The sequence below is a fragment of the Dreissena polymorpha genome, chromosome 5 (assembly GCF_020536995.1).
Source record: "Dreissena polymorpha isolate Duluth1 chromosome 5, UMN_Dpol_1.0, whole genome shotgun sequence".
NCBI classification, from domain to species: domain Eukaryota; kingdom Metazoa; phylum Mollusca; class Bivalvia; order Myida; family Dreissenidae; genus Dreissena; species Dreissena polymorpha.
Window position 1 is genome coordinate 114,627,293 of NC_068359.1, and position 21,965 is coordinate 114,649,257.

The following is a 21,965-nucleotide window of genomic DNA, read 5'->3' on the forward strand; positions in this document are numbered from 1 at the left end:
TGAAGGTTTAACCTCCAACTGTTAAAGTTTCATGTAAAATCTAGTCTCTGCAAGTAGAAAAATGAATTTCTAGCACACATTAAGTTTCTCCTACCTTATGAACACATAAAAAAGTTAAATTAAGTAACTACAAAGGCCCCTACAGAAAATGGTGTCTTCAAATAAATGGTGTTGATTTATTCGAGAGTATAGAATTGCACAACTTACATATTTGGTAGGCGGTACCAAATCTGTTGTCATTGTTACGTTGAAATTAACCCTGTTTCAGGCTGTGGATTCTCGCAAGTTGACCTTGTGTTTGTTCTGGATTCTTCTGAAAGTATAACCAGTCCAAACTGGCCCAAAATGCTAGATTTCTGCAAAAATGTCCTTCAAGAAGCAGATATTGATAATGACAAAGTGCGCGTGGGTGTCCTGTCATATCGACACAACACCACAGTAGAGTTCCATTTGGACGATTTTCATAACAAACAGCTACTGTTTGATGCTATTGACAAGGTGAGGATAGGATTGTTTGTGTCCAAGGGGGGTGATCTAGTTAATCTAGGCCCTTAATCATAAGGCTTTAAAGGAAAATCTTAACTTAAAAGTATGTTGTTTGAGTTCTTGTGTTTAGTTACAACCTATAAATGTTAGCTTTATAGCATTAAAATGCATTATTTAGGGTAAATGTCATGGAGACATTCTTGAGTCTGAGATTCTTGCAAAATTTAGTGTTGCTTTCCAAAAACAGGTTAACATCATACATACTTTCTTTACCTACAAATATTAGCTAGAACATTAGTTAATTAATTAGTTAACATTAAATATATATTTTGAAATATCTATGCAGGACAATGACAATTAGAAGACATCTTAGATTTTCCCTTAAAAATACTAGCAATAGCATTAGAACTAGACACTAAGGATCAGTACTTATGTTTTAAGATTGTTATATCTTAATTATAAGATTTGTGTAGCTCTCTTACAGTGATTAAAATAAACACTATCTTACATCTCTAGGTAATTTTTGTATGGGTCTTGCTGAAATTCTTGGTTTAATATGCATAATTTTCTGAACCTCAAATAAAGTAATACAAAGTTGAGCTTGGTTGGACAAGCAGCTAATTTCAATGACTTCTCTATTACTCATACCTTGAATGGTGGCTGTCGCATTCTAGATCAAATAACTTTAGGACAGCTATTCTTCAATTATTGCATATATGGTTCCTGCTTTTCTCTTGTATTCATGCATCAAATCTTTCTCATCTTATTCTAGATCAAATACGTTCGGGGTAGCACAGGAACCGGCCTGGCCCTGCAGAGTTTAAGGACAGATATGTTTGAGATTCATCATGGGGACCGGCCGAATGTGGGAAACATTGCCATAGTGGTCACTGATGGTGACTCTGACAACTTCACTCTCACTGTCGGTAAGTAGTTTAAGTTTTAGTTTTTGTAAAAACTTATTTATTTTAGCTTTGTTGCTTGGAAAGCCAAATGCTCACATTCTCGAGTCTGTTTCCTCGGTAGAACCAGTACTTTGTGTCTTGAAGAGATCTAAAGAACTTTCTACAGTGGGGATCAAAACCGTGACCTTCTGGTCATTCAGAAGACACTTCATCTTCTTTGCCATTGCAACCTCTTGTTAGTGATTTGCTGTCCTTTGAACCCCGAGTCAGATTGTATGATCGTCAATTAAGCCCCGAAAACAAACTTTGAAAGGGGATATATTTGAGTTGTTCTGTCTGGGCGTGTATGTCAGTCTGCTAAATATGTATTTTTGGAGCAAACTGCTTCCACATTTTCTAAGCCAAGCATTATATTTCATCAACTACATGTACTTGTACATGCAAGTACAATATACAATTGCACCCATATATGTAAAATATGTGAATGCTTTAGACATCAAAGATTATCAGTGTTTTTGCTTTTTGGGGTTTTTGTATTTGATTCTGGGTGATACTATCAGCTAACCAACCACCTTAAAAAATGATCACCTTCCTTAGGCAGCCACCTGACTCTAGTGGCCACTTGCACAATTTCCCTCAGTCTGCCACAGGTAAGACTTTAGTGAATAATAGCTGAAGTTCTTTCATTCTTTCAGAACAAGCGGCATTGGCCCATAAAGATGGCATCCACATCTTTGCAATAGGCATTGCGCTGCGAAATCTAACAGAGCTCAAGAAAATTGCCACTCCAGCACCAAATGATGCCAATGTGTTTTCAATTGATGACTTTAAGCACCTGAATTCACTGAAAGGACAATTGTTTGCTTCCATTTGTACCGGTAAGAATCTATTTTAAGCAGAACATTATTTTAGAATAACACAATCAATGGAAAAAGAAAACAAATTGAAATATATTATTATATAATATATTTTATAACAACTTACTGTTGATGATTTAAAAACAGTTTGAATCTTTTTGCCCTTATTTTTCAACAAATCATAAGTCTGTTGAAAGAAGATAAACAATACTATCTTATTGCAATATAAAAGTGTAGTATTATTGTTGTAAAGACAAGAACAGATAGAATAAAGATTGTATGCAACAAAATCACATAATTTAGTGTTTTTACATAATTATTCTAAAATGTAATGAAAAAAAATAACGTTGTTATTTAATGTCACACTTAAAGATTACTTTGATAATGTATGTAAATACACTGAACAACATTGATGTGTTACGAAGGAAGTTGATTCTATGCGATATTACTGAACAACATTGATGTGTTACGAAGGACGTTGATTCTATGCGATATTACTGAACAACATTGATGTGTTACGAAGGACGTTGATTCTATGCGATATTACCCATTAGTTTGATACAGTTTATTCAGGTTTAGCTGGTTTATCTTAAGATAAAAAAAATCAAGGTTTGGTTTCCAAATAAAACATTTAGTATATACCTGGTATTAAAAACAATACATGTACTTATTTTTGAGGGTATGATGAAATATTCTTACTGGTTTTTCACTTTTATTTTTCAGGACAGGCTGTTCTGAATCTCTACAGTAAGTATGTAAAAATGTCTTAATATTTTTAATCAGGTTTTCAATTAAGTTGAAAGCCCTGGTAAATATGTTGAGGTGTCGGGGATTTTAACTGGAGCAGAATCATGTTTTTTAATGCAAATATTGTGACATCACCACATTATCTACTTGCATCAATTTTATGTTACTGTTGCATATAGGTGGCCTTCAAAATATATGTTGTATCATCAGAGGGTGTTGTTTGCCAAGTTTTTAACTTATATACAAACCAACATCATTACAACATTCAACCAATATGAAGGAACCTTTTTGCTTCAATATGTAGTTGATAATTTCATTTTACCCCTGATCATGTCAAGCAAGTACATGCTCATTTTGCTACTTGTATTCTACATGTTTTGAAATCACTGGGATATGCAGTTGGGCTACAGGGGGATGGGGACAGTCCGTTTCGAGTATATGGTTTCTTGTTGATAATTTTGGTTTAAATTAATCAATCTTTATGAAACATTTGATATAGCAAGTTTGCAAAGAGACTCAGGTTAGGGTTGTTGTTGTTTGTATATTTTTTATTTTTTGGGGGTTGGGGGTAAGGTCAAGGTCACTATTACGAATATAGAAAATAAGTTGAGTTCAGATGGAGATATTGCACTGGAAATTTGTGTGTGGGTAGCTTCCATGAATGACAAATTTGGGATTGCATTTGGAGCCATGGCAGTGGGGTCCAGGTAAATCTGAATGAAAATAGAAAAAAGCAAGCAGGAAGTTTCCTGTTAACCACTTTAGTTTACATGACCAATCTTGTTGAAACGTTGGATATAGATGCTTGCAAAGAAAACTTCTTTAAAAGTGTATTTGGGCGTGTTTATTTGGGGGTGTTTGGTCAAGGTCAAGCTCACTTTGAAAACCTTTTTAAAAAAAGGTCCGTTCAATAAATTGAGTTTGGATGGAGATATTGAATTGAAATTGTGTGTGTGTTGTTAGCTAAGATAAGACTTAGCTTTGATGTGCATTTGTGACCAGTCAGGTCAATATCAAGGTCACTGTTGCTTAAATAGAAACACTATAAAATGTGTTTTCCAGTCAATAATTTTATTTTTTACCAATCTTGCTGAAGCTCATGATATAGCAAGTTTGCATGAAATCCTAGCATGGAATTATATTTGGAGGCATCTTCTATAATGGCCTTGGTCATTGTTACAAAAAAAAGACAAATGTCTCAAAAACTTGTGTTTGCATTGAAGTATTTTTCCCAAATGTTGTGTGTAGTTAATTATTCCCAGACTTATCTTGCCAGTCAGGTTATGGTCATGGTTACTGTAACTACAAAATAGAAAAATGTCTTCTTGTCAATCACTTTACTTTGAGTAGAGGTATTGCACTGAATGTGTATGTAGTCAACTTACATATATACCTAGCTTGGTATTCCATTTAGGATCAGATAGGTCAATATCAAGATAGCTTACATGCATACCTGCTTGGAAATGCATTTTTGACAAGTTCAAGCAAGGTCAAGGTCTTTGTTACTTATCTGCTCAGTGATTAACTTTAGATTGACTGGAGGTATTGCGCAAAACTGTGTAAGTAGCTTCCATGCAGACCTCGAATGGGATAATCAATGATTTTAATTATAACCAAAATGTTGAAATCCTGTTTTTGTGGAATTTCTTGTGTGTGTGTTTTGTTTTGTTTTTAAAGAGACTAGAATCATTTTCTCCTCAGTAGCTCAGCCAGCCTCCATCAACATCATTGTACATCAGTAACATGAATGACAGATAATTATTGTACGCTTATCCATTATTAATGCTTTAATATGCACATTTTTGTTCTACTTTAATAATAAAGTAGAGATGAATAACTTTTAGTGGACATTAAACGATTATTAATGTGATTTATCTTATTTGATTGGTCTTATAGTTACGAGTTGTTCTTATGTAATCCATGTGTCGCAATTAGCTGTAAAGCAATACTTTATGTCTTGTATAATTTCTTGGGTTCAAGATAATTCAAAAGCCTTTCTGAAATTCTATATATTTGCAAAATTTTATTCTAGCTGAGCTCAAACAAGTGCTTATAATACGATAAATATTGACTTGAAATAACAGACATACTTAAAAACATGAAATGCACACTTTTGTGTAGCAAAAAACTAAATTGATGTCCATTCTAAGTGTAGTGTCTTATTCTAACTGCACACAAAGATATTTAACATCATGTATACAATGTTGTTATTAGAGCCCTGTGGAAGTGACTACTACAATCCCAATAAGGAAATTTGCTGTAACGGTGTACCGCAGCCTGGTGGCCCCAACATGGAGTGCTGCGATGCCAAGAGCTTTAACCGAGAGAAAGAAACCTGCTGTGAGAGTATGTACAAATAGAGATCCTCAACCATTTACCACTCTGATACACATTTTAATATGTTTGTAGTCCCTGTAGAAAACCAAAAAAAAACAAAACCTTTTTTACAAGATTCAAGTGTTTTTTAAGGCTTCATTTCCAATCCTAAGGTACTAATGAACAGGAAACAGCATAAAACCTGAACAGACTGAGTTGCTCGAAGGCTGTTCTGGTTTTCTGCTGGTTATATATACAGTCCAACCCCTCTTAAGCAGCCAGTCAAGAGAAAGGGCCAAATTGGCTGCTTAAGCGGGGTGGCCTCTAAAGAGAGGGTTGGGTCATAGAGAGTCTGGCGTTGATAAGTGCATGGCCAACTGTTCAATTTTTGTATAAACAAAATGGTAAATATGTGTGCATATACTAAACAATGTATAGACTTAAAATAATTGTATTTCTTCCTTTCTAAAATCAGCTATAAAACAAAATTTTCATTCAAAAAAATATTATTCATCTTTCTAATCATCATTAATATCATCATCATCATCAGAATCAAGTCAATGAAAAAGAATCATTCTCATGATTCATTGTTTACACAATGCGCGTTGTATGGTCCCAATGCACTTAAGATGGGAACAGTTGTGAATCAGTTATGCGCGAATAACTCCCGTGTCACTATCAATCGATAATTTAATTGGTTTATTGCAGTTTTATGGCTTTGTAATACCTACCGCACGAATTGGTCCCGACAGTGATCTCCTCCACGATAAAATCGTGGCCAGTTACTTAAGAGACTGATTATAGCAACCGGGTGTAATCCTCCTGGCAATCGTGCTTTTCATGCATAAATTATAAAAACATTTTTTCGCCGCGTAAAGGGTTTTATCAAAATTAATATATTGAAATAATTGTTAATATAAAAACAAATATTAATGCTTTGTTAAATTCCCAAATGAGAAAACCATAATAATTTGTAAAAGAAACACACTCCCGTTTGTTTTATGTTAACGAGACGTTTACAAATTCTAGCATCAAAAAAGTCCTCATATATTTCCTTTGTCCCGACAAAAGCGCGCAAAAATTATGCACCAATGTACAATGTCACGTGAAAAGCGTGCGTGTATTGATTTTTTTATAAAAACTTTGTAGCACAGAGAACATGTAGATCAGTTGATTTTGGCTAAAAGTTTCGTTGTTCTTTTTAACTTTAAATTGACCGATAATTGTCATAATGTGTGCTTGAAATAGTATGAGTCAACAACTACAAATAATAAGTTATAAATTAATAATCTCTTTTCCAGTAATTATAGGTGATATTCGCACATGCGGAAACAAAAAGATCAAACGGTCGGATATTGCTTTTAACCCGATAACCCAATAATCCGCCGCTAATTAATTGCAATTTGCAAACTGGCTGTCAAAATGTTTATCACACAACACGCTTCAGTACTACAGACCGCAGACTGGAAGTAAGTATCGATTTTATCGCCGTTGCGTCGGTGTAATTTTGCCAATGTTCATGACTGACTTACTTGCGCGAGACCACTCATATGGGGGAAATTTAACATTTGGGATGCAAAATAGCTGGCCGCTGGCCGGAGAAACGGGGTTACCACTTAAGAGGGGTGCATTATGTAGTGTTTATCGACGGTCGCAGCACACACCGGCCGCCTACACAGGGTGACCGGAAGTAGGGGTTGGACTGTATAGCCATTTTCCCTTGGCTTCTTAGCAGGAAAAGGTTAAGCATTTTTGGGAGAAATATAGTTTGAAGTGAAAAATGATGTATATACACTATTGAATGCAACAAAAAGACATACAATCTGTCTTTGCACTAATGCTCGTTTGATTTTCACATTGAAGTCTTATAAAACCATTCAAATTATGCCCTTAGGTTCAAAACAGGCCATGCCACATTCAACAGGTGTGCAATCTAGAGCCATATTGGCCTTCTGTTTTCAAAATAGTAAAACAAACATTCAGAAAACAATCATATAAACAAATAATATTTTATGCATTCTCCAGAAGTGGTGAACCCCCTGCGTGGTCCCAACACCGTATGTTGTGGGTCAAAGTCTATGGACTCCAAGGAGGAGCTGTGCTGTAGTGGCAGACCTGTGCCCAAGGCAGGCCCCCAGTACAACACCTGCTGCGGCGCGTACACTTATGACCCCACCATAGAGGTCTGCTGTGAAGGTCAGTGCACAAAATGGGATCATTGTAGTCAGCATTTTTTCACCAAATAGTGTGTTATTGCAATCAAACTTCAAACATAGATTCCTTATATTTTTACCTTTCTTCAAATTGCATCTTTAGTGGATGTGGTCAAGGTTTGCTATTTAAAGTTTTTACCTTAATTATTCCTAAACCAATGGAGCAATTGTAATGAAACTTTATACCTTATATCTATCACTTGCTTGTGATTGCAAATCTGATGGATGAGATCTGGGTTATTTCACTTTTTTTTTTTAATAGAAAAAAGGTTTTTGCTCAATGACTATAGAACAAATTTGTATTATTTGATGAAAGTATAAACATATCTTATACATTGTTGGTTTGGATAACATCTGGTTTTGGCAGGGTAACTAGAAAATACAAATTAAAAAAAAAATAATTGAGTTATGTCAATGACTTCATTAATGTTGAAACAGCTTCAAATCTTTCAAGCTTAAGAATTTCAAAAGTTGAACTGGATTCTGATAATTTGAAAGATATGATTTGTTAGTGTCTGCACAAAATTCACTCCAGAATTTATGCTTGAGTGTTCCTCCCCACTCCAGTTTTAAGTATAACAGCAATCTATTCCTGTGATTTTAGGCTTTGTTTCCAAGGCTTACGGCAACCCCGACTTGGACACTGGTTGCTGCGCTGACTTCTCGTATGACAAGAGATGCTGGGCGTGTAAAGGGGGCAAGATCTCCCCACTGTTTGACCCTGAGTGCCAGGTAGACATTTTCCCAACAGCTACAAATGCCATGAGCCTCAAACTTAGTCTTAAGTGATGGGAATAATTTGTCCCAATGATATCTCGGTTGTGTTCAAAACTGGGTCATGTGTAGTGAAAAACTAGGTCATTAGGTCAAAGTAAAGAGTTATTTATATCTGGACTGAATTTGAAAATGATTGTGGTAAAACAAAAATATGAGACTACTTGAAACCTTGGTAACATGTTTTTAGCTCACCTGAGCACAACATGCTCATGGTGAGCTTTTGTGATCGCTTTTTTTCCGCCGTGTGTCGTCCGTCGTGCGCTGTCAACATTTGCCTTGTTAACTCTCTGGAGGCCACATTTGGTATCTTGGATGAGTTCGAAAATGGTTAAGTTTGCTTGAAAAACATGGCTGCCAAGGGGCGGGGCATTTTTTCTTATATGGCTATATATGGCTATAGTAAAATCTTGTTAACACTCTAGAGGCCACATTTATTGTTTGATCTTTATGAAACTTGGTCAGAAGATTCATCCCAATAAAATCAATAATATCTTGGACGAGTTCGAAAATGATGCCAGTTGGTTGAAAAACATGGCCACCAGGGGGCAGGGCATTTTTCCTTATATGGCTATAGTAAAACCTTGTTAACACTCTAGAGGCCACATTTATTTTCCGATCTTCATGAAACTTGGTCAGAAGATTTTTCCCAATAATATCTTGTCATCTCAGGTGAGCGACTTTGGGCCTTTCAAGCCCTCTTGTTTGCTCTACACCCTTACCTAAGTTCCAAGAATCTTGATTACAAGGATAACTGTTCTAGACAAGCAATGACATCAACCCAAGCATGCTAACATGAGCCTGCTATCTTTCAGATATGCTGTGACGGTGTGATCCACAACATGACAATAGGCCTAAGCTGCTGCTGTGGGTCAGAGATCTTCAAGCCGGACGAGCTCATCTGCTGTCAGAGCAAGCTGCGGAAGCGCACTGACCAGGAACTCTCGCATAGTTGCTGTGGTATGCAGTACTCATTTTGAGATTTTTCTACCTTTTGGTAGGATGTAATCTGAGCTATTTTATTTTTGAAATTTAAGGAAAATCTTTCATTTTTAGTCATTTAAAAAAAAGTCAAATACATTTTTCCTTTGAGGAATTTTACACAATCTTAAGGAATGTGATTTTTGCAACATATTTGTATATGATGATTTCCTCATGTGCTTGTGCGCTATAGGCATTCCAACATAGGTTTAAAATATATGGTACTTTGTTCTTCATGAATAAACAGACTTATTTTATTGATGCTTCAATATGCCTTTGATGTTTTATGCCATGTACTTAGGTAGTAGAATTTTTCACTTTTCAATACCACTAATGGAGTGAATAGTATTTTTAGCTATTTCAGTGAACAGAAATAGTTGTAGGGACATTTTCTATAGAATCCTGTTTCATGGCACTTAACAGAAATTCACCCAATATGCACACATCATTTATCATATTAGAATGTGGAAGCGCCCTTGTGGATCTGGTGTTTGTACTGGACTCATCAGAGAGTGTGGGTCTGCCACACTGGAGTATGCTGCTGAAATTTACCCAGAAAGTAATTGCTGCGGCTGAGGTTGACATTGGCCGCACCCGCATAGGTCTCGTGACTTACAGGTAAATAAGTTAAAGTCCTAACATTTGTGACATTTGTTTCTGTTCAGTATCTTGCTTTGATTTTTATTCACTCACTAAGTGACTATGTACGGTAAGTGCTGTCATTTCTTTAAAATCAGCCACCTTTCCAAAAGTAGAGTTAACATGTGCATATTTGTTAACAACACCTCATTTTCGCACCAATACTCCCACAAATCTAATATTAGAATATTAGGCCCCTTCAATAGTAATAATTTAAACACACAACTTTTTTCCATGAAAGGAAATCTAATTTTGTGTTATTCTACATTACACAAGGATTGAACCTAATATTTTGAATAAATTTATGGTAAATGATTGCTGTTTTCACACTAAAATGCTTGATCAAGACCTATTGCAGTAATATGTTTATGCACCCACCCTTCAAAGAAGGTGGATTATATTGAATTTGCACTGTCTGCCTGAATTTCTGAGGGGGGGCATATATCTGATGTGCTGTCAGTATGTATTTCTGACCATCTATATGTCTGTGCAAAACTTTCTGATTCAGCTATAACTTAGCTGTGAATTGATAGATTTTGAAATAACATGGCAGAAATGTTATCCACTATAAGATGCTGTTTCACTAGTAAAACCTGTCTCCCTTCCAAATATAAGGTCAGACTTTTAGGTCAAAGTGAAAAAAAAGATAAAAGAAAGTAAAACCTCTTTTTCTCATCTAGACCGTTGCCATATATGAATGGATCTTTCCATTTCCTTACAAGTGACCTTCCTCACAAGATGTTGTGTTTAACGCCTGTCTCCCTACCTCAAGCGCCAAGTTCAAACTTAAAGATCAAAGGTCAAATTTGGCCTTTAAAAGTTAAAAATTCATTTCTTAGACAAAACTTTGCAAAATATTGATTGATTTTGAAGTAAATTTCCAAAAGTAAACTCCATCGCAAGACATCTATTTGCGTGAAACAACTGTCTTCCTATCTTGAAGGTGACATTCAGAGGTCAAAGGTTAAAGGAGGCCATGAAACAGCTTAAAAATTCCTGACTCGGCCATAAATTTGCTTTGTTTATTGATGGAGTTTTTATTAACTATGTACAAATGTTGACCATTGTAGGAGAACAATATTGTTACATGTATCACATGTCTACCTTCTTCAAATGTTAAGGTCACATTTAGAGGTAAAAGTCGAATTTGGCCTCAAAACAGCTTGAATTTGACATCAAAGAAGTTTTGAGACAAAATTGAAATGTGAGGGCATCAGCGCCCTATGAACACATGTCTTGTTCTATGATGATTTGTTAATCAATTACACATGATAAGGAGTGTAGATGATTTGCACTACAGATTTAAATGTTATGCCTTTGAAGTCCAGTCATTGACATAAGAAGTTTGTCCAAGCAAGCCTACATATTTTAATATAAATTCTGAAAAGCAAGAAAACCACTTGTAAAGTGGTCTTACTCTGAACTTTCCAGGTAATAATTTTATAAGTGCATGACTGAGGCAAATTTTAATAATTGAAACACATTTCCGTGGTTTATTTGGCAACAAAGAATGAGAAACAAAAATTATTTCTGAAACAATGCACCTGTCACCATATAGGCACAATGTGACCCTTGAGTTCTACATGAACACGTACATCCGTGCAGCAAATATGATCGACTATGTGAGGGACATTCCATACATCCGAGGCTCCACCAACACTGCTGATGCTATCAAGGCCATGCATGAGACAATGTTCACAACAAAGAACGGAGATCGACCCGGCATACCTAATGTGGGCATTGTTATCACTGATGGTATGTAGAAGGTGGTTTGAGTTAACTAGGTATTTATAGCTCACGTGGGCAGAACATGTTGAAGGTGAGCTTATGTTAAAGCTTTTTTCTGTTGTATGTCATGTAAGGTCAAATTTACTTTACGACCACATGTATTTATATGTCTCCTTGAAACTTGTTGTAAACATTTGTTATAATGAATTGAGTTTCAAAATTGTTCTGGTCCTTTGAAATAAATGTCTGCCAGGGGCAAGGGCATTTTTCCTTATATTTCAGTAGTTTTTAGCTCGGCTGTTTTCGGAGGGAACTGAGGTATTGTCATAGCCAGCTCGTCGTCCGCCGTGCTAAAACCTTTACATTTGCTCTAAAATCAAAGTGCTTCCACCTACAACTTTGAAACTTCATATGTAGATGCACCTTGATGAGTTCTACACGCCACACCCATTTTTGGGTCACTAGGTCAAAGGTCAAGGTCTATGTGACCTCTAAAAAAAAATCAGACAAGCTTTCATTTATTCAAAGCTGCACCGGCAGCCGAGCGTTGGCAGCTGTTATGCGGTGCTCTTGTTTTGCTAGTGATTACTAACTACTGAGAACACGTTAGTTCATTCAGGTTTCAGGTGAGAGGCCTAGGGACTTGTAACCTCTTTGTTTGATGGAATTTAGTATCTAAGCACTTTCAGAATCAATTTTAATTTGATTATGTACAAGACCTGTTAATGGTGAGGAATTGGCATTGATCTGGCACTTCAGAGCTGTGCATAGTCATCATTGATCATAAATAGATAATAAAGAATATGGGAAGACATTTGACCTTTTTATTAACCAGGTTTTCCGAAGGAAAAATCTGGTTATTAGATTGGCGAATGTCGGCGGGCGGGCGGAACAAGCTTGTCCAGGCCATAACTTTGTCGTTCATTGTGAGATTTTAAAATCATTTGTTACATTTGTTCACCATCATTGGACAGTGTGTCGCACGAAAGAATTAGTCAATATATCCAAGGTCAAGGTCGCCACGACTAAAAATAGATTTATTTTGAAACAAAGGTGGTTAATTATAAACAATCAGTTCAGTTTGAGTTGTTTCCCTTTATCAGACTTTTTTTCAAATTGAAAACCTGGTTTTGTGACAATTTTGTCCCTTGTTTTTAAATGTTGTCAAACATTATTCCAAACAATTATTTTTGTATGTGTCTGAATAAACGCTTTATTCTTAAAGTTACATTAATACTCAAAATCAACGAATATTTGGTTGGAAAAAATATTTCTTTAATTAAAGTTAACCCATAAAAAAAATTGGTTCCTTATAGCAATAGCCAAAAACTCAATGCTACATGTGGTATGATAACCTAGATTTAACGAGATACAAAATGCTCGTTTTTATTTTTTGTGGAACAATGTATTCAATTTTAATTTCCCACAACAATATCTGTTCATAGGACACACAAACACTAATATGGTACATGAACATGGGTTGAATACATTTTCCCACAAAAAAAGAGAGCAATTTGTATCTTGTTAAATCCATGTTATCAGACCACATCTACTGTTGAAATTTGTGCTATAAGGAACATTGATTATGTATCTGTATACTTTATTTTTTCAAAATATTGTAAAAAATCGTTGATTTTGAGTGTTTATGGGCTTTTAAGTCCAATAGATTGTCAGAGAAAACAAAAAATCGAGGTCTTCATGTAAAAGCTTAACATTCCAGGTGCCTCTGATAACTCCACACATACGAAAGAGGAAGCAGCGAGGGCAAAGTCCAAGGACATCCACATCTACGCCATTGGTATTGGCCTGTCAACCAGTGACGAACTGAAGGCCATTGCCACCGAGCCATGGGAGGAGAACCTGTTTACCACGCAGTCCTTTGATGACCTGGACCATCTTCAGACGAAGCTTTTCACCATTATTAGTGACATATGTCCTCGTTAGTGTTTGCTTTTCACCTTTATTAGTGACATATGCCTTCAGAAGGGTTAAGAAATGTTTAGTGGATATGGTGTTGACATAGGGACCAGGAGATCCTAGGTTTAATCCCCACTGTGGAACAGTTCTTTAGATTCCAAAAAAACAACATGTACTGGTTTTACCCAAGAAACGTACTCGAGAGTATTGCCATTAGACTTGGGCTTTTGCTGCCATGAGCTAAAATCAAAATAGGTTTAAAGTAAAATGTACCTGGGCATGTACAGTGCTACTACAGCTCGTAGCAATTTCTCAAACTTTGTTTTACAAAGATTAGCTTACGCTTACTTCATTATGGAGAAATGTTTGCATATAATGTTTTATAGAAAAATAGCATATGTTAAGTCAAAATTGTTGGTCAGATAATTACAATAGGACATATTTTGGGAAGTGAAAATAATTTTATAGGATATTCATGATCAATGAAATTAGAAAATTTACAGAATAACTTAAAGTAAAGGCCTTGGTAATGGTTACATTAATTTCCCTCTTGATCATGGTTCTGGAGATTCATTATACCTTTTATTAGGCTTTTTGTCATAAATAAATATCAACATATCTGGCTTGAACCAAATAATGAAATTACAAAATACCAATGTATTTATTCCTATTTATGAAAAATGTACTAGAAAGATAGCTGGTTAATTCATTTGTCAAAATATCTACAGATAAGCCATCATTAATTTGCCAGCCCTTAAGCCTGATGATGAAACTTAAAACTATGGGCAGTTTTGTTTTAAACTGATCAGAGAGTATATGATACTACAAAATGTAATGAGAGATAAAGTGAACTATGCATCAATGATTGTTTGGTTTTTGACTTAAGAGATAGCAACAATTATAATAGTCAAATAAATGTTATCTTTGCTTATAATATATTTTGATGCTTTTGCTTTTTATTTCAGAGGAACCGAAGAAGAAGCTTAAAAGTATGTATTAATAATAGCTTTAAAGCATTTTTACACCCCAGCATCTACAGATAGTGGGAGGCATATACATGTAGCCATTGGCCTGTTAATATGTTTGTTCATTTGTTTAAGGCTACCTATAGGGGCATACATGTATGCATGTATTGACCGCAGTATCTTGTTGAATTTTACAATTTCTCCAGTTAAACTACTGTTTTACAGTCGGTTGACTATTAAACAATGAAAATAAACAGTTTAACAAGTTAACATTTTCTTAAGCTTGTATGACTGCCAAGAATACACTGAAAATAAATGTTTGTAATTACCAAAATGTATGTGTATGTAAGTGCATGCATGCTCACGCATGATTGGCAGATTTCATGCAGATAAATCACACAACTTTACAAAAAAGTAAAAGATGAATGGCCTAAAATCCTAAACTTGTTAACAGAGCCATGCGGGGATACTAACATGTACGACCCCCGGACAGAGGTGTGTTGCTATGGGGAACCACAACCCCTCTACGATAATGAGGAATACACGTCTTGCTGCGCAAAAGTCAGCTACGACGAACGGACCCATATGTGTTGCAAGGAAAAGGTACCTGAGTACTTCAGTAAAACTAATTGTCGCTGACATTGTACAGTGAACTTTAAGTTATTTAAATTATCATTAGCCTGCAAGCCTGATATTAGTAAATTTTTGAAATGGCATTGCTCAAATTTTCAGTTTCATATTTTTACCATGTATTTATGGATTTTGAAGTAACTTGGCACAACTGTCAACCATCATAAGACAATGTGTTGCATATACTGCCCGTCTTGCCAACGCAAAGACCAAGGTCAAACTGTTTATTAAATATTTGACTATTGATGTGATTATAAAAAATTAAAATAAAGGTACAACTGGTTTGAATCTTGTACATTAAGTAATGAACAAAATAAAGTACTGTCATACTAAATATGGTATAAATATAAAAAGTTCATCCCATGGAGCTATGATGCCCATACTAATTTTGTATGCAAGGAAAAGTAGAATTATGATCTAAACTGATTGTATCTAAGTGTGTATACTGGAAATAGGCTCTTGAACAGTATGACTGTAAGGTGTACGTCCCATGATGACAGGTCTCGTATTGTCTGCACGGAAGGTACAGTAGTATCATTATGTGCACTGAATGTGATTGAGGGCATATACCATAGAAGAGAAAAAGTATGGTATGAGCCTCTGTGCTTGTACATCCCATATGCTCCTAATACTACTAACAGTGTATTTAATGCATTTAACCAACTAGCTTTGACTGGTTTCTTTCCGTTGATGTCACTTGAAAGTTAAAAGAAAATGACTTCTAAATTAACATAAAACACTTTAAATAATGTTCAGAAAATTAATAAAAATCGAATGCCATAATTACTTTGCATCATTAGATTTATATAGGGGAAGTGTTAGTTAATTTGCTAGTGTAGAATGGAAAAAATACCCAATGTTAATGTGAAAAACATTTTTGCCCCTTTTAATTTTTCTGTGCCCAGATTAAAACATATTGCAAGTATATTAAGTTCATATAGGGGTCGCAACAGTGTAAGATACTCAATGATGCATATGTTTTTCAGAAATGTTTTAAATATTTCTATACCCTTCATGTAGTATTCTATTATGGTATATAGAAAAGCGACATGCACCATGAATTCTCAGACTTGAACTATGCTTTAAATACTAAAATACAGGTGAACAAGATCCCAATTGGAAGCAAAAACCCAAAGTGTTGTCAAGAAGTGGCCTTTGATCCATTTGAAGCAGTTTGCTGTGATGGCAGTAAAGTAATTCCGAAAACCTCTCCAGGAGCCGAAGTTTGCTGCGGAATGATGACATACGACCCAAAATTAGTGAGTGCATTTGTGACTGTTTAAATGAGGGATAAGGTCCGAGTGGGGTTCTTCTGTGCATCTCTTTTGGGGAAAATTTCAGCGCCATTTCTTTCCCTATTTATACATTCAAGTTAGCTGTAAAATGCAATCTGTATTCAAAATCATAGGAAAATGGAAATGATAGGTGTATTTCTTTTAGATGCCAAAGGGCATATTGTCAAGGTTTTTCAATTGAGTTATTTGTTAAGGAGTTATTGCCCTTTGTTCAAAATAACATATAAAAGATTCTGTGCACAACTTATGTCTTATTTTGCGTGCAATTTTAGTAAAACTTGTATTTAATGATTATCTCCAAGTGCTACAGTGCATGTTGTAAAAGTTTCTCAATCGGACTATTTTATTTAAATTTACATATAAAAGCTTCAGTGCACACCTACATTTTGGGTGATTTTTTTGTAAAACTTTAACAAATAATGCGAAAACTGACAATTATGAAATAAAAACAAATTGGATTTGTGTGTGCTGGCTTGTTGAAAAAAATACTTGTTAAAAATGTGTCTGTGTGAAAAAGAAACCAAGAAGATTTAAAGTCTTTCATTGAACGTTTTTTTGAACATATCCTACTTGCAGGAGATATGCTGTGAAGACATCGTGTACAGGAATTATGGAGGCCAGTACGGGGCCTGCTGCGTCATGTTAGACACAAACCTGACTGTCAGCTTTGATACACGCTGCTACAAGTGTGAGAAAGGAGAACTCATTCCATTGTATGACTGTACTTTCCAGGTAATAAACACAGTTTTATTAATAGCCAGTATAAACAGGGACTTTCTTGTTATTTTAATTGATTATTAGCCAAGTTTTTAACCGTATTATTATCTATTTATTTATTGATTACCTTTAGAGGACTGGTAAACCAAGTACAGGCATTCAGTTTTTCTCTTCACTTAGTTATTTCCAAAATTTTATTTAATGGGTTAATTATGCACTTCATTAATTATCATTTATGATGTGTATTTGTCTGTGTGGAATAAGCTGTAAAATCTGATAATTGTTTAAAACTTCAGTAGTTTTCATCCGAGCTTCACCAAACTTGGTCAGAAGTTGTATATAGATGATGTCTAGACCTAGTTCGAACATAGGTCATGGCAGGTCAAAAACTAGGTCACGGGGTCACTAAGTGCGTTTTAAACATTGAGCATGGTGTCTGCTGTTTTTTGTGAAGACAACATGCAAAATATGCTGTGTCAATGCTGCATGTGGAGGTATTCGTCACGTCTGAGACAAAGCTCTAGTTTGATTTCCAAGAAACCCCTACTGATAAAACTTTAATTATGGTCTTATGAACATTATCTGTGGCTTAATTCCATAAGCCTCAGGACTCAAAATCATTAATAACTAATAAATGAACAACAACGTAATCAACATTGTTTCTCTCTATCAGCGGTGTTGTGATGGAGTTATCCAAGAGATTTCCAGTCCGTCCTCTTGTTGCTGTGGCAAGAAGGCGTTTGACCCTGATAACCAGATCTGTTGTGAGGGCAACCTGCGGGCCCGACAGCCACTGGATAACCCTCAATGCTGTGGTAGGCAGGAGTTGTTAACCCTTTGCATGCTGGGAAATTTGTTGTCTGCTAAAATGTTGTCTGCTGAATTTGTAAAATTAGCATTTTCTTCAATTTTTTTCAAAGAATACTATCAGAATAGCAAACAGTTTGGATCCTGATGAGACGCCACGTTCTGTGGCATCTCATCAGGATCCAAACTGTTTGCAAAGGCCTTCAAAATTCGGTTCCAGCACTGAAAGAGTTAACAATTCTTCTTTACTTGAAAGAATCCATAGCTAAAGATTGTAGATTTAGCAGCCCACATGTTTTGGAATCAGCTGTTCCTATCAATTCAGCCATTCCTGTATATAGTAGATTGTATGCCCCACACGTTAAGTCCTGAAGCCTGAATGCGACCAGTTTTTGCTGAATTTTTGCCCATTGTCTTTTTATGGCCCCAGATCGAAAGATAGGGGGTATATTGTTTTTGGCCTGTCTGTCATTCATTGTGTGTCCCCAAACTTTAACCTTGGTTAAAATTTGATAACTTTTGCATTATTGAAGATAGCAACTTCATATTTGGCATGCATGCGTATCTCATGGAGCTGCACATTTTGAAAAGTCAGATCAAGGTCATCCTTCAAGGTCAGAGGTCAAATATCATTGTATTTTTCTTTCCTAAAACTTTAACCTTCGTTAAAGTTTGGTCATAACTTTTTGAATATTGAAGATAGCAACTTGATATTTGGCATGCATTTGTATCTCATGAAGCTGCACATTTTGAGTGGTGAAAGGTCAAGGTCATTCTTCAAGGTCAAAAGTCAAAAAATACAATTCAAGGGAAGTTATAAGCTTTAAAAGGGAGATAATTTATAAACCTGCCAAATGATATATTTAAATTGTATTTCAAAGCAGCGCAATAGGAGGCATTGTGTTTCTGACAAACACATCTCTTGTTGTCTATTGTAGAATATAAAGTGGATTCTCCTGTGTCAAAACATGTGTTGTAATGACATCAGTGTCTGTGACACATTTCTAGTAATCTGACAGGTCTATCAGACAACTAAATGTTATTTTTCTTAATGACTTAACAGACTGTCAATCTAATTTGGTGGTCATGTCCATTGTGTAGCCGCTAAATTTATGTATTGTGTTATCCACAGAATGCCAGAACAACATTGTGGATATTGTGGTCGTGTTGGACTCATCTGAAAGTGTGGGCTTACCCAACTGGAAGAAGATGGAGGTATTTGTGGAAGAGCTGATAGCAGATGCAGACATTCCCAGTGCCAGGTTGGTGGTCCGGAGTTGATATGAGTTGTGCTCTGTGAAAAGGGGGACTTAATGCATATGCGTAAAGTGACCTCCCAGATTAGCCTGAGGGACAACACTTTTAACCTAAACTGGATTTTGCTAAGAGAAGACTTTCTGTAAACAAAAAATACCATAAAAACGGAGTGTCATCCCTGATTAGCCTGTGTGCACTGCACAGGCTAATACCCATATATTTGTAACTTGGTCATAAAAGTATCCGAGAAAATTAAAAAAACTATTTTTCCATTTGAGGCCTAGTACTTGAGCTTGAATAAACATTTATATAACTCACTACTTAGTACTTGAAAACATTTGCTTGCTGATGTTGACTTGAAAAGACATTTTTAGATGTCTTAAGTAGTTTTCTCTTGTGAATATGAAGGTTTTAGCGTACAACTTATGTATCTGTTCAACAGGTACAATAGTTTATTTGTCATGTAAAATACATATGTAAATTAATAAATAAGTCACTTAATATAATTATGTGCTTACTTTTTTTTAAGTACCATACATTTGACAGTGAACCATGCCTTCACTATCATTGCTTGCATATTTTTTTAAGGATTGCTTGAAAATTGTTGTTGTTTTTTTATAGGACAAAAAGCAATTCTTGACAATATTTTAATGTAACTTGCAAGCTTTGGTTTGAGCTTAAGCATAGTTTAAAAGCTACAACAGGTTTCCTGACATACCTGAACTTGGCATATCGTTATTGGCAGATTTGGTATGCTGACCTACAACCATGAGCCTACAATCAGGTTCCACCTGAACAAGTACACGAAGAAAAAGGAGTTAATGGAGGCTGTGGATAATCTGCCCTACGTCAGAGGTCTGTTACCTACAAAATCTCTTTAACCCATTTATGCCTAGTGTCTAGAAAAAAGGCCTTGGCAAACCGTGTAGACCCAGATGAGACGCCGCATGATGCGGTGTCTCATCAGTGTCTGAGCTGTTTGCTTAAAGGAATTTCGGTAAGATATATTCTAAATATAGAAATAAATATACTAGATATCCCTAATCTTGGAAATAAATTGATCCAATTTAGAAGGATGGGAGAGTCCACTAGACATAAATGGGTTAAGATTATCACACTAACACTTTCAGGGGGGTGGGGTAAAAACGTCCAAACACAAGCAGGATTTGTACATGCAGGGCTGAGTGTCCAGCACTGGACTTTCTTATTCAGGGTTTTAGAGTTCACTTCCACTCAACCCAGAAACAAAACTTGTGATTAGATTCGTCATTAAATAATGTCCATTGCCGATACCAATGTTACTGGGGTATTTCCACACAAACTGGGGCGATAACTTTGAATTAATGAACAAATTAAGTCTGCTGTTTACAGACATTTGTTATACATCTTACATTTTCTCATCTAGGAAGTTGAGTGTTAACATATTTATGTCCCCTTAAGACTGGAGGCATTATTCATAGCACTTCCCCATCCGTAATGTATGTACATCCTGGATCTTGTGTTTTCTACTCTTTAATGGCTGGGTGGATCTTGCTCAAACGTTCACATATGAATGAATGTATGCATATATTCATCAAGAAAGGAATTTAGTTTTTTTCCAATTATGGCAGAATTATGGCCCTTTGAAAAAAAAATCAAGTATTGTTTAATTAACTTTAACAAATTATGGCACTTTGTTTTTTTTCCAAGTATTAAATATATCAAATATAGTGCACTTTAATTTGTTTATCAACTTGTTATTTTCTTAAAACCGATGCATGAATTTGAAAAAGAAATGTGAAGAAATGTATAATGTGAACATTAATAAAATGTTGTTTACTTCAAATTTAATTCTAAACAACCAACTTTGCTCCTAAACTGTTTACTTGTATTTGTTGTTGAATATAAAAATTATATCTGTTGCATGAAAACAAATCTAATATATACAAATGGTTATTTACCAATAATGTACATGTCTTTTGTGTTTTTTTTATTCGTAAAAGTTTTGTCTGTTTTGAAGAAATACTACAAAGATGATATATTATGCCTTTAAGATGAGTTTTTGTTGTTCAGGACTAATATATCTGACTAGTGGATTTGTCTGTATCTTAACATGAGTCGTGGGAGAATTAGTTTTTGTGAAACATCAAGTTTCTACTCAAAGGTTTCCAATCAAATGTAATAGTTTTATCCTGGACACTGCAAGTTTTAATAAAGTAGGGGTCACAATCTTGAAAGAGAAGACTTACACATGTATACAATATAATTTTGAGTGCACTATCAGTTGACAAACAACTCCCATTAACCCTTTCAGTGCGGGAACCAAATTTTGAAGGCCTTTGCAAACAGTTTGGATCCAGATGAGACGCCACAGAACGTGGCGTCTCATCTGGATCCAAACTGTTTGCTATTCTGATAGTATTCTTTGAAAAAAAATCGAAGAAAATGATAATTTTAGAAATTCAGCAGACGACATTTTAGCAGACGACAAATTTCCCAGCATGCAAAGGGTTAAGAAAGATAATCTGAAGCGTTTAGTGAGAAAATGTTGTATCATCTAAACAATTTCATATCAGATATAAAAGTTTTATGCTTCACTCTCAAAGACAAAAGTGTTATTTGTCTATTGTTTGGTCTACATTGGTATTAAGAGGTTAATGATAAGTTGCTGCGCCCCCTTATGCAATCAACACCCAAGAAGCCCATTATAAATGGCCTGAATGGCTTGTCAAGACTCTTGCTTCCAGTGTTG

At 35.4% G+C, this 21,965-nt stretch overlaps 1 protein-coding gene across 2 annotated transcripts in view; it reads left to right on the forward strand.

Moving 5' to 3' along the window:
* LOC127832674 (uncharacterized) overlaps nucleotides 1–21,965 on the forward strand; it is a 59,937-nt gene that overhangs the window by 25,024 nt on the left and 12,948 nt on the right. For both annotated transcript variants that reach the window (XM_052358283.1, XM_052358284.1), the window contains 18 exons: nucleotides 269–498; nucleotides 1,259–1,412; nucleotides 2,087–2,269; nucleotides 2,972–2,995; nucleotides 5,210–5,341; nucleotides 7,337–7,507; nucleotides 8,129–8,256; nucleotides 9,114–9,258; nucleotides 9,741–9,897; nucleotides 11,477–11,673; nucleotides 13,367–13,585; nucleotides 14,529–14,552; nucleotides 14,983–15,131; nucleotides 16,259–16,417; nucleotides 17,030–17,185; nucleotides 17,844–17,985; nucleotides 19,110–19,239; nucleotides 19,980–20,089. In XM_052358283.1, the coding sequence (XP_052214243.1) occupies nucleotides 269–498; nucleotides 1,259–1,412; nucleotides 2,087–2,269; nucleotides 2,972–2,995; nucleotides 5,210–5,341; nucleotides 7,337–7,507; nucleotides 8,129–8,256; nucleotides 9,114–9,258; nucleotides 9,741–9,897; nucleotides 11,477–11,673; nucleotides 13,367–13,585; nucleotides 14,529–14,552; nucleotides 14,983–15,131; nucleotides 16,259–16,417; nucleotides 17,030–17,185; nucleotides 17,844–17,985; nucleotides 19,110–19,239; nucleotides 19,980–20,089 (2,610 nt within the window). The remainder of the gene's footprint in view (nucleotides 1–268; nucleotides 499–1,258; nucleotides 1,413–2,086; nucleotides 2,270–2,971; nucleotides 2,996–5,209; nucleotides 5,342–7,336; nucleotides 7,508–8,128; nucleotides 8,257–9,113; nucleotides 9,259–9,740; nucleotides 9,898–11,476; nucleotides 11,674–13,366; nucleotides 13,586–14,528; nucleotides 14,553–14,982; nucleotides 15,132–16,258; nucleotides 16,418–17,029; nucleotides 17,186–17,843; nucleotides 17,986–19,109; nucleotides 19,240–19,979; nucleotides 20,090–21,965) is intronic.